The 13,156-nt window shown below is 41.2% G+C and overlaps 2 protein-coding genes across 2 annotated transcripts; one reads left to right on the forward strand and one right to left on the reverse strand.

Moving 5' to 3' along the window:
- Window positions 1-659: 659 nt before the first annotated feature.
- LOC136951352 (extracellular calcium-sensing receptor-like) lies at window positions 660-7,471 on the forward strand. The gene is made up of 6 exons (XM_067245704.1): window positions 660-688; window positions 4,266-4,545; window positions 4,979-5,779; window positions 5,877-6,107; window positions 6,324-6,447; window positions 6,588-7,471. The coding sequence occupies exons 1-6, from the start codon at window positions 660-662 to the stop codon at window positions 7,469-7,471; spliced, it is 2,349 nt and encodes a 782-aa protein (XP_067101805.1).
- A 2,227-nt stretch (window positions 7,472-9,698) lies between these two features.
- On the reverse strand, window positions 9,699-12,932 carry LOC136951353 (extracellular calcium-sensing receptor-like). Its single transcript, XM_067245705.1, has 5 exons — window positions 12,639-12,932; window positions 11,394-12,194; window positions 11,066-11,296; window positions 10,727-10,850; window positions 9,699-10,615 (listed from the first exon to the last, which is right to left on the reverse strand). The coding sequence occupies exons 1-5, from the start codon at window positions 12,930-12,932 to the stop codon at window positions 9,699-9,701; spliced, it is 2,367 nt and encodes a 788-aa protein (XP_067101806.1).
- Window positions 12,933-13,156: the final 224 nt, after the last annotated feature.

Here is a 13,156-nt window from a genome sequence, read left to right on the forward strand (position 1 = left end):
ACGTTGTCTATGTAGTCCAAATATTGACGGATCCTTAGGGGGGCAAAAATAAATGGATTGTGCGATTAGCGGGCGGGGAGCCTCAAAAAATGAAAAAAAAGTCCATAGCCCAGGGGCCTCAAGTGCTATTAAGACGCCCTGCATATGAACACACACATACACACACATATACATAAATAAACACACTCGGGCTGTCAACGAATATTCTAAAATCGAATATATATTCGAATAGTTGTTAAAAACAGAATTTCGAATGTGAAAATTTATATTTGAATGTAAAAAACAAACAAAAAAACAACAGCGCCAGCAGCGTCGTGACTGTCTGCTTTGCGGGTGGGCATTACTAAGGTCGCTACTGTACTGACTGTATATTGCATGAATAAAATAGACCAGATAGGCTCCAACAGATTCATGCACTGGTTTGATTATTTGCCGTTTCATGCCAAGGAAAAGTTCCATGTTTACCACAGCACATCTCGCTCGGAGCGTTCAATGTCGGTTCTATACTGTAAAACTTCAATTAATGTTAATAATATTTGTTTCAATCACTGAATGAAGCCTGCCATATTTGGGACAAGAATCACAACCTTAAATTGCTTGCACAAAACTCTTGATCAGCGCTCAGCATTCTTTTATTGTTGTCGTTCATTTAAACCGCTATGCGCAGAGAGCGCGACGGTGCGGGAGAGTGAGAGAGAAAGAAAGAGCGCGTGTGTGCGAGCGAGAGGCCAAGGTCTGCGGTCTTGGCCATTAGTTAATTTACTTATTTTTGTGTAGGTAATATGTTGTTAAATATGTTTAAACTTAAATAAATTACAAGTAGTTATGTCTCGTTGTATTAATTTGTCCTGTTATTGACGTGCCTAATGCGCAACCAGAAATTCGAATATATTCGAATATACGTGTTTTTTTCGGGAATATTCGAACGTCATTTTTGAGCAATTTTGACAGCCCTAAAACACACACACAGGACTAGTACGTGCTGACTATGTTACTACTATTTTTTGGTTATTGAAGCTACTTAATATGACGTACATGGGCTCTGGACTGACTGTGGGATAATGAACCACTGTCTACTGGCCAAGCTGGTTAGAATGTGTTTAATAAGTCCATCAAACCTTAATAGCCTCTGTTTTACTCTACCTTAATCTAAATTAGTCCTTCCCTGTAATCAGTTATGCCACCATGTGGGCAAAAATGCAATCTCAGTGATTGCATTTGTAGAAAACTAAAGTAGCTACTGTAGGCAACATGAACACATTTTAGTACATTATTTACTTCCATTTGACTGTCGAATGCAACACATACTAAAATCTGGGAAATGCTAACTGTTTGATATGTAACACACTCTAGCACAGGAACAAACAACTTGAGTAGCAGAAGTTCACGAACACAAGGCCCTGTGCGCCCTGCATATTGTTAGCTAGCTAGCTAGCTAGCCTAGCTAACGTTACAGCTCAAATCCTATATAGCTAAAGCTAGCCTAGCTAGAACTAGCTACTTTGTTAGATAAACCTTACCTTCGTAGTTGTCTATGTAGCTGAAACAAACAATTTGAACCCTTTTCCCTCTTGCTTGAAGGGCAGCAACATAGAATCATACTTACATCGTTGATTGTAACCCCAACTCCTAAAACCGGCATTTTGTGTTTGAGAACTAACGTAACTGCTCGCTACCGGAAGTAGTGGACTTGGGTTATGCAATATGCGGAAGTGATGCGTACATAGTGAATTGACCTATCGCGAAAGCCACGCCCCAAAATGGCTTTGACTAATCCTACATCAGCTGACGGTCACTACTTGAAGAAACTCAGTCAAGCTTTCGGTCGTTAAGAAATTAACGGAAAAAACGGTTGTGGACGATAATGGGGTCTGGAATGTTGGCGAGTTTGAATGGACGATAATGAGGCTGCTTACTCTAACTGAAAGAATGCCTAAAAAACTTAAATTCTAAATAGTCAAATAGTCAAAATAATTTAACAATAAAGTACATTACAGGTTAAATTTTTTAGATCCATCTCATTCTAATTATTCATGTCTATGAAAATCTATTATGCATTGCACATTGAATCTTTTTTGGTACTGAAGCTGTAACCTTTATTACATTCTGAAGCCCTATAATCTTATACTAATAATTATCAATTGGAGTATTAATGGAAAAAAAGAAAAAGCTACTTGAGAAAGAAGCAGACAGAAGGGTTGCATTATGCATTTGAAGGTTATACTGTCAAACTATGGAAGCAAATCGTGACCACAATTCAAATTCAAATGCATTTCCAGAAATGCATTTTCATTTTCAAGAACGTGGCTGCAAAATCGTGACCACAATTCAAATTCAAATGCATTTCCAGAAATGCATTTTAATTTTAAGAACGTGGCTGCAAAATCGTGACCACAATTCAAATTTAAATGCGTTTTCCAGAAATGCATTTTCATTTTAAGAACGTGGCTGTAAAATCGTGACCACAATTCAAATGCATTTGCAGAAATGCAAAATGAACGAAAAAGCATTCTGAGCGGCGCAGCAGAGTGACGTGAGTAGCCGCTCTTCTTCAGCTCCCTGCTGATCGAGCTACCCATCTTGTTCGGTAGGGAGCGTTGTGCATATCTGCATTGCATTACATTGCAAATGTGCCGGGAAATTGATTGAATTGCCAGGTCTTTACATTTAGTCATTTAGCAGACGCTCTTATCCAGAGCGACTTACAGTAAGTACAGGGACATTCCCCCGAGGCAAGTAGAGTGAAGTGCCTTAATTGCCCAAGGACACAACGTCATTAAGCACAGCCGGGAATCGAACCGGCGACCTTCTGATTACTAGCCCGATTCTCTCACCGCTCAGCCACCTGACTCCCTCTTTAAAGGACGCATCACAGACTGAGTCAAACAATGACTGAAACAGTGGCAGAGCTACTATTAATGTGTAAATCTGTGACGGCAGAGTATGCAGCCAAGCTCTCTATGACTTACATTTACATTTACATTTAGTCATTTAGCAGACGCTCTTATCCAGAGCGACTTACAGTAAGTACAGGGACATTCCCCCGAGGCAAGTAGGGTGAAGTGCCTTGCCCAAGGACACAACGTCAGTTGGCTTGACCGGGAATCGAACTGGCAACCTTCGGATTACTAGCCCGATTCCCTCACCGCTCAGCCACCTGACTTGTTCTACTCGGTCACGGGCATCAGACTCAAATATATTATTAGATTCTACCTGTTCAGCTAATTCTAACAGTGTTTTCACAATTTGAGGGAGCGCCATGGTCTGTGATGCGTCCTCTAAAGCAGCGGTCGCCAACCTTTTTTGCGCCACGGACCGCTTTCATGTAAGACATATTTTCACGGACCGGCAGGACGGACTGGGAGGAAAGATAAGCCCTGGACATCTGCGCTGCTAATGCATGTACATTCTGGGTTTGATGTGATCCTAGTTAGTGACTTCCACACCTAATGCGAGCGCGCAGAGCGCGGGAGAAAAATAGTTTTGCTGATTTGAGCGAAAAATAGTTTTGGGAGTTTTATGTAAAATAAACAGCCGTTTTTTCAATTGACCCATCTTTAAGTTTCTTAGCCTGGTTTTCCATCGTTATATTGTTACTAGCTAGCTTTCGATGTGTTCATTTTCAATCAGATAGTTCCATAACTGTAACCCATCTTCAGCATATCAGCAGTGTGATATCAATTTCTACATCAATATGTTCAGTAATAGTGCGGTTTAAAGATTGTGTGTATCACCGTACTCCCTGAGAGACTGCACTGATGTAATATCTGACAGACGAGGAGGGCATGTAGAAACAAAAAACCTGTTATTGGTAGAAAAAACTCATGGATGCACATTGCTCAGAATCTATAAAGGGTGTGACCTCTGACAGAGACTGCAGTTTGAGGAGGAGAGAGACTCTGAGATGAGATTGTTGGGAGTCATCCTTCTTGGACTACTGGCAAAGACTCAGTCAGAAAGCTCAGCATGCAGAATGATAGGACAGACAGGTTATGTAGAGCTAGCTAAAGATGGGGACCTTCTAGTTGGAGGAATATTCACATTTGAGACAAGACGGAAAAAAATAGACTATGGCTACAAGAAGCCACCAATTGAGTACTGCAGAGAGTAAGTTTTCGTCTTTTACCTATGTGTCAATAGATAGAGTGATTTATGAATGTAACTGCATGTAATTAATGATGCTCGATCACTAGGAGGGAAGTTCTTTTTCAGTTTATTTGATTGTTCATCTTAAATTATGAACTTGCTCTGACTTCCTTCTCCAGCAGGAATGACAGGGAGCTGAAGTTTGCCCGAACGTTGATATTCACTGTGGAGGAGATCAACAGCAGCCCCCAGCTTCTTCCAGGAGTGACTCTGGGCTACAGGATCTACAAGGCCTGTGGGTCCAACCACCTGATGAGGGCTGGCTTGGAGGCAGTGAACGGTGCTGAGCAGGGGGAGCAGGGCTGTGGCAGCGGCAGAGTGCAGGCCCTGCTGGGACACTCCTCCTCTGGACCTAGTGGGGATATCAACAGAGCTATCGGTCCTCTACATGTACCACAGGTGAGATGGTTAAACCAGCCTGCTTCAAAATAACCTCTAACAGTACATTTTACTGGATCTAATTCTCTTATAATGACAGCTCCACAGTGTTCTCTACCACAGAGTTGATACAATGTTCATCACACTATAATCTGCTGTATTGAATGTCTAATAGGAACGTACTGCCTGTGAGATTGGGCTGATGTAATACCTGACAGACAGGCGTGACATGAAAAAAAATACAATGCTATTTATGAACATAAATAGCATAATTTATGAACTCTGGATAAGAGCGTCTGCTAAATGACTAAATGTAAATCAACAAAAATACAATGCTATTTGTAGTAGGAAGCAATATAGAGCATCAAAAAATAAAATAAAAACATTTTCACCAAATATATTTTTAGAAGAACAACAGCATATTTAATGTTTTACATGTTTTTTCTGTTAACAGATCAGTCACCTTGCCACTTGCGCTTGTCTAAGTGACAAGAAACAATATCCTTCTTTCTTCAGAACAGTGCCCAGTGATCAGTTCCAAGTCATAGCCCTTGTGCAACTTATGAAGCATTTTGGCTGGAGTTGGGTGGGAATTGTTTATTCTAGTGAGACATACTCTGTCGAAGGAACTGTTGAATTCATAAAGGAAGCAAAGAAAGAGGGAATCTGTGTTGAGTACACAGAATTTTTCCAGAAAGTATATACTATTAAGTTTGACAAAATAGTAGAGACGATCACACAATCTACCTCCACAGTGGTGCTGCTGTTTATGTCCCTTTCATACACACAGTCTTTTCTAGAGAAGGCAAAAAGCAGGAATGTTACTGGGAAACAGTTGATTGGCAGTGAATCATGGATCACAACAGCAAGCTTGGCATTGGAGAGCGGGAGTATCTTACAAGGGGCGATGGGCTTTGCCATTCCTGAGTCTGACATCCCTGGGTTGAATGAGTTCCTGCTGAGTCTGAAGCCGTCAGACGCACCTCAGAGTTCTCACATCAGGGCTTTCTGGGAGGACGTGTTCCACTGCAGCTTCTCCCCCTCTAACACCTCCAAGCTGTGTACCGGCTCAGAGGACCTGAGGACAGTCGTCAACGATTACACAGACACAACGGAGACCAGGACTGTCAACAATGTTTACATGGCTGTTTACGCAGTAGCACACGCCCTCCATAACCTACTGCAGTGTGAGAATGGGTTAAATCCCACCACAGGGAGGAGCTGTATCAACAAGACTGAGGTCATGCCTCAACAGGTGAAAATATGGAGGAGAAATTAACCCAACCTTTGTTCATTTCCTTTCATATCTTTAGGTGACATTCAGCTCCAATGAATTGTTTGTCTTCATGCAGGTGCTGGAGCAGCTAAGGTTGGTGAACTTCACAACGCAGGCTGGGAATAAGGTGTCCTTTGATGCAAACGGAGACTCCGTGGCCCAGTATGACTTGGTTAACTGGCAGATAGGAGAAGATGGCTCTGCTAACATTGTCAACATCGGCAGATATGACGGATCCAAACCAGATGGACAGAAATTTCGTATAAAAGACAATTTAAAAATAGTGTGGGCTGGAAACCATGCTGAGGTAACAAAAATGTGATTGTAATGTCTGCATACAACAGTTGTGGCAATTGTGTACATTGAATAGGCAACTAAACAGTACTATTACAGGTACAAAAACAGCATGGTCACAGGATATCATCTAATGAAAACTAAAACAAATGGAAAAGTGATTTTCTATTGTTGCTGTATAGTTAGGGTTAGCTGACACTAACCCTAATTGAAATGTTGTTTCTGGAAGGTTCCCAGATCGGTGTGCACAGAGCCTTGTCCTCCTGGGACTCGGAAGGCCATCAACAAAAGGAAGCCAGTGTGCTGCTTTGACTGCCTCATCTGCCCAGAGGGAGCGATCAGCAACCAGACAGGTACCTGGCTGTTTCTAATGAAGATGATGTTCATTTACCATCCCAAATCTCTGGGAATGTTCCTAAACTGATGATGTATTTATTTTATTTTTTTACCATTTGTTGGACAGATTCCTCAAACTGTTTCCTGTGCCCTCCAGAGTCCTGGCCGAATGAAATCCAAGACATGTGTGTTTTAAAACCCACTGAATTCCTCTCCTTTGAAGAAATTATGGGGACTCTGTTAACATCGTTTTCTTGCTTTGGTGTGTTTTTGTCAGTGCTTATGTCAATTATTTTTGTGGTTCACAAACACACCCCGATAGTCAGGGCCAACAACTCAGAGCTCAGCTTCCTGCTCCTCTTCTCCCTGACTCTGTGTTTCCTGTGTTCTCTCACCTTCATCGGCCGGCCCTCTGAGTGGTCCTGTATGCTGCGCCACACGGCGTTTGGGATCACCTTTGTCCTCTGCATCTCTTGTGTTTTGGGGAAGACTATAGTGGTGCTGATGGCCTTCAGGGCCACACTTCCAGGAAGTGATGTCATGAAATGGTTTGGGCCTTTACAGCAGAGACTCAGTGTCCTGGCTTTCACTCTCATCCAGGTCCTGATCTGTGTGCTTTGGTTAACAATCTCTCCTCCTTTCCCCTTTAAGAACATGGAACACTATAATGACAGGGTCATTCTAGAATGTGCCTTAGGTTCTGCTGTGGGCTTCTGGGCTGTGCTGGGGTATATAGGACTCCTGGCTCTCTTGTGCTTTGTCCTGGCTTTCCTGGCCCGAAAGCTGCCTGATAACTTCAATGAAGCCAAGTTCATCACCTTCAGCATGTTGATATTCTGTGCTGTCTGGATCACCTTTATCCCAGCTTATGTCAGCTCTCCTGGGAAGTTCACTGTAGCTGTGGAGATCTTTGCAATCCTGGCCTCCAGTTTTGCTTTGTTGATATGCATATTTGTGCCTAAGTGCTTCATCATAGTTTTCAAGCCAGAACTAAATTCAAAGAAACATTTGATGACAAAGATGCCATCTAAACATATTTAATTCATGAAAGGCTGGTTTAAAGACTAGGTGACCTGTCAATACTGTTAAAGTGAACTGATACTAATGTGAATTTACTGATGTCAGCTAGCCTGAACCACAAATCCTCAGCTGTCAAAAACCACAAGTTACAATATAAACCAAATGTTTATTCTTCTTCTGCTCAATTGATCTTGGTTCTACATATTTAATAAACATTTTGTGTTTGGAGTTAGTTTCCGTGACTCGCATTTCTTGTAATTATTATTATTAGCTCTTTGGTTTTGAGGTGGTGTAACCAAAACTACCAATAACTCATAGAATATGAATATTGCATGTTCCTTTTTGTAAAATATACATTTTTATAAACCAGATTAACTGTAGTATAATAAAAAAAAAAGTTTCTGTTAATGTTAGCATGTTAACGCAGATCTCAATGCCTGATTACGATCGGTTAAAGTCGAGATGAAACTGCATTTTGGGAGAAACTTCCATATTTTGACGTATTTCCAAAAGAAACAGGATGGAGGCAAATCAGTGACATGTTTTGAATTTTAAAAGGCATTGAATAGCCTACTTAATATTGATATTTAGACACCACGGAATTTTTTGGTTTTGAATTCACCTCTTTAAAATTGAAATCTGAATTTGTTTTGTGTAAAAAAAAAAAATCTGATTTGTATAACAGGTAGGCCTACTATTGTAAACTGCTGTATACGTAGCACACTGTACCAGGTCAGTGTGATTCTTTTTGGAGTAATACCTCCAGATCAAGGAGAAACGGATTGAAATATGCAGTGATATATTCAGAATATTCAAATCAACAAGGAAGGGGACATATCAATAATTAAAGCAAAGCATACTGTACTACACTACAGTACAGTAGTACTAGTAGAGGGTCAAGGTTAAACTGCTTCAGTGATTAAAGCAAATCAATTCATAATTGGTTGTTATGGCGTCAAGTTCAAGTTTATAATCTACTATTCCGAATTAAAGTAGGCAGTGTGAAGTTTCCAGCACAGACCCACTTACTACCGTAAGTGGTAGTAAGTAACCATAACTGCCCACTACCGGAAGTAGTGGACTTTGGTTATGCAATATGAGGAAGTGATGTGTTCTTGTGTGTCTATAAGTTTGAGTGTCTTTTTATAGTCCTTAAATCAATAAAAAACTAAGAAACTTTACATTTATGTATGTGAAATTTACCATATAAAATAAACAAATGTAAGGGCGTATTCAAGTTTTTATCTATTTATTATGTTTTATTAACATACCAAATGCACATATCACAAATGTAACAACATGAGAAAGTAAACAATCAACATTGCACAACTCTTCTCAGTGGTACAAATAAAAAGGAAAAGTAACCTCTAACATAAAAATTGCCAGAGATATACAGGCAAGTTAAGGTGGAAATGTCAGTTGGTCTTTCCTCAACGTGCCAAGCGTATCTATTGGTGCTTCGGTCACGATGAATTAAAGGCAAAATGCAATTTTAAAATGAGTAAGAATTGTAATAATCATTTACCAACAGTAGGCCTATATATAAATATTTTAAAATCAATTTATTTTTCATCAGGGAATGAGTTCTTTTTACCCCAAGTCAAGGAGTTCAAGTACCTTGGGGTCTTGTTCATGAGGGGAGAATAAAGTGGGAGGTTGGACGGAGAATCGGGGCAGCGGTATTGCATTCGCTCTATTTGCATTCGAAAAGATAGCTGAGTTGTAAGGCAAGTTGATTACACCACCTCAAAGCCAAGGAGCTAAAAATAGTTACAAGAAATACAAGTCATGGAAACTGACTAATGTTTATTAAATATGTAGAACCAAGATGAAGAATAAACATTTGGTTAATATTGTAGCTTGTGACCGCTGAGGATTTGTGGTTCAGGCTAACTGACATCAGTAAATTCACATTAGTATCAGTTTACTATAACAGTATTGGCAGGTCACCTAGTCTTTAAACCAGCCTTTCATGAATTAAATATGTTTAGTTGGCATCTTTGTCATCAAATGTTTCTTTGAATTTAGTTCTGGCTTGAAATCTATGATGAAGCACTTAGGCACAAATATGCATATCAACAAAGCAAAACGGGAGGCCAGGATGGCAAAAATCTCAGTGTCACAATTTCAAACTGAGGGATTATTTGCAAGTGTCAAATTGACTCTGGCTAATATTGGATGTCTTTTGCTGTACCTTAGTCACAATTTCAAACTGAGGGATTATTTGAAAGTGTCAAATTGACTCTGGCTAATATTGGATGTCTTTGGAAGTCTTCCCCATGATATGCTTCTTAGTATTTTTATTGGGCCTCAGTAATATGATGAAGCACTTAGGACCGAATATACAGAAAAGTAAAGCAAAACTGGAGGCCAGGATGGCAAAGATCTCCACAGCTACAGTGAACTTCCCAGGAGAGCTGACATAAGCTGGGATAAAGGTGATCCAGACAGCACAGAATATCAACATGCTGAAGGTGATGAACTTGGCTTCATTGAAGTTATCAGGCAGCTTTCGGGCCAGGAAAGCCAGGACAAAGCACAGGAGAGCCAGGAGTCCTATATACCCCAGCACAGCCCAGAAGCCCACAGCAGAACCTAAGGCACATTCTAGAATGACCCTGTCATTATAGTGTTCCATGTTCTTAAAGGGGAAAGGAGGGGAGATTGTTAACCACAGCACACAGATCAGGACCTGGATGAGAGTGAAAGCCAGGACACTGAGTCTCTGCTGTAAAGGCCCAAACCATTTCATGACATCACTTCCTGGAAGTGTGGCCCTGAAGGCCATCAGCACCACTATAGTCTTCCCCAGAACACAAGAGATGCAGAGGACAAAGGTGATCCCAAACGCCGTGTGGCGCAGCATACAGGACCACTCAGAGGGCCGGCCGATGAAGGTGAGAGAACACAGGAAACACAGAGTCAGGGAGAAAAGGAGCAGGAAGCTGAGCTCTGAGTTGTTGGCCCTGACTATTGGGGTGTGTTTGTGAACCACAAAAATAATTGACATAAGCACTGACAAAAACACACCAAAGCAAGAAAACAATGTTAACAGAGTCCCCATAATTTCTTCAAAGGAGAGGAATTCAGTGGGTTTTAAAACACACATGTCTTGGATTTCATTCGGCCAGGACTCTGGAGGGCACAGGAAACAGTTTGAGGAATCTGTCCAACAAATGGTAAAAAAAATAAAAAAAATACATCATCAGTTTAGGAACATTCCCAGAGATTTGGGATGGTAAATGAACATCATCTTCATTAGAAACGGCCAGGTACCTGTCTGGTTGCTGATCGCTCCCTCTGGGCAGATGAGGCAGTCAAAGCAGCACACTGGCTTCCTTTTGTTGATGGCCTTCCGAGTCCCAGGAGGACAAGGCTCTGTGCACACCGATCTGGGAACCTTCCAGAAACAACATTTCAATTAGGGTTAGTGTCAGCTAAGCCTAACTATACAGAAAAATAGAAAATCACTTTTCCATTTGTTTTAGTTTTCATTAGATGATATCCTGTGACCATGCTGTTTTTGTACCTGTAATAGTACTGTTTAGTTGCCTATTCAATGTACACAATTGCCACAACTGTTGTATGCAGACATTACAATCACATTTTTGTTACCTCAGCATGGTTTCCAGCCCACACTATTTTTAAATTGTCTTTTATACGAAATTTCTGTCCATCTGGTTTGGATCCGTCATATCTGCCGATGTTGACAATGTTAGCAGAGCCATCTTCTCCTATCTGCCAGTTAACCAAGTCATACTGGGCCACGGAGTCTCCGTTTGCATCAAAGGACACCTTATTCCCAGCCTGCGTTGTGAAGTTCACCAACCTTAGCTGCTCCAGCACCTGCATGAAGACAAACAATTCATTGGAGCTGAATGTCACCTAAAGATATGAAAGGAAATGAACAAAAGTTGGGTTAATTTCTCCTCCATATTTTCACCTGTTGAGGCATGACCTCAGTCTTGTTGATACAGCTCCTCCCTGTGGTGGGATTTAACCCATTCTCACACTGCAGTAGGTTATGGAGGGCGTGTGCTACTGCGTAAACAGCCATGTAAACATTGTTGACAGTCCTGGTCTCCGTTGTGTCTGTGTAATCGTTGACGACTGTCCTCAGGTCCTCTGAGCCGGTACACAGCTTGGAGGTGTTAGAGGGGGAGAAGCTGCAGTGAAACACGTCCTCCCAGAAAGCCCTGATGTGAGAACTCTGAGGTGCGTCTGACGGCTTCAGACTCAGCAGGAACTCATTCAGCCCAGGGATGTCAGACTCAGGAATGGCAAATCCCATCGCCCCTTGTAAGATACTCCCGCTCTCCAATGCCAAGCTTGCTGTTGTGATCCATGATTCACTGCCAATCAACTGTTTCCCAGTAACATTCCTGCTTTCTACCCTCTTTAGAAATTCCTGTGTGTATGAAAGGGACATAAACAGCAGCACCACTGTGGAGGTAGATTGTGTGATCGTCTCTACTACTTTGTCAAACTCAACAGCATTTTCTTTATTGAAAGATTCTGTGTACTCAACACAGATTCCCTCTTTCTTTGCTTCCTTTATGAATTCAACAGTTCCTTCGACAGAGTATGTCTCAGTAGAAGAAACAATTCCCACCCAGCTCCAGCCAAAATTCTTCATGAGTTGCACAAGGGCTATGACTTGGAACTGATCACTGGGCACTGTTCTGAAGAAAGAAGGATATTGTTTCTTGTCACTTAGACAAGCGCAAGTGGCAAGGTGACTGATCTGTTAACAGGGAAAAGAAACATATTAAACATTCTATAGAACACTTACAAATAGACAGAATATTCAGTGAAAATGTAACTAGAAATTATGTGGTCTGTGTAATCTGTTAACAGAGAAAAACATGTAAAACATTAAATATGCTGTTGTTCTTATAAAAATATATTCTGTGAAAATACTTCTGATGTATTGATGCTCTATTGTTGCCTACTACAAATATCATTGTATTTTTTTTTCATGTCACCCCAGACTGTCAGGTATTACATCAGCCCAATCTCACAGGCAGTACATTCCTATTAGACATTCAATACAGCAGATTATAGTGTGATGAACATTGTATCAACTCTGTGGTAGAGAACACTGTGGAGCAGTCATTATAAGAGAATTAGATCCAGTAAAATGTACTGTTAGAGGTTATTTTGAAGCAGGCTGGTTTAACCATCTCACCTGTGGTACATGTAGAGGACCGATAGCTCTGTTGATATCCCCACTAGGTCCAGAGGAGGAGTGTCCCAGCAGGGCCTGCACTCTGCCGCTGCCACAGCCCTGCTCCCCCTGCTCAGCCCCGTTCACTGCCTCCAAGCCAGCCCTCATCAGGTGGTTGGCGCCACAGCTTTTGTAGATCCTGTAGCCCAGAGTCACTCCTGGAAGAAGCTGGGGGCTGCTGTTGATCTCCTCCACGGTGAATATCAACGTTCGGGCAAATTTCAGCTCCCTGTCATTCCTCCTGTTGAAAAACATTGGCAGTTAGGGAAATGAGTGGCTGGTTAATACGATTTCAAAGATGAACAGGTCTGTAAAGTCTGGTTGTCTGGGGTTTGACAGATATGCATACATAACAATGGGGACAGTAAAAACCTTCTACTTGTAAAAAGCTGAAACAGAGACTAACTTGTTAAATTGGGAAAGGTATCTAAAATAAAATTGTATTTGCTTCCTTAAGTAAAAAAATGACATTCAATACA

Source organism: Osmerus mordax, chromosome 11, assembly GCF_038355195.1.
Source record: "Osmerus mordax isolate fOsmMor3 chromosome 11, fOsmMor3.pri, whole genome shotgun sequence".
Classification (NCBI taxonomy): domain Eukaryota; kingdom Metazoa; phylum Chordata; class Actinopteri; order Osmeriformes; family Osmeridae; genus Osmerus; species Osmerus mordax.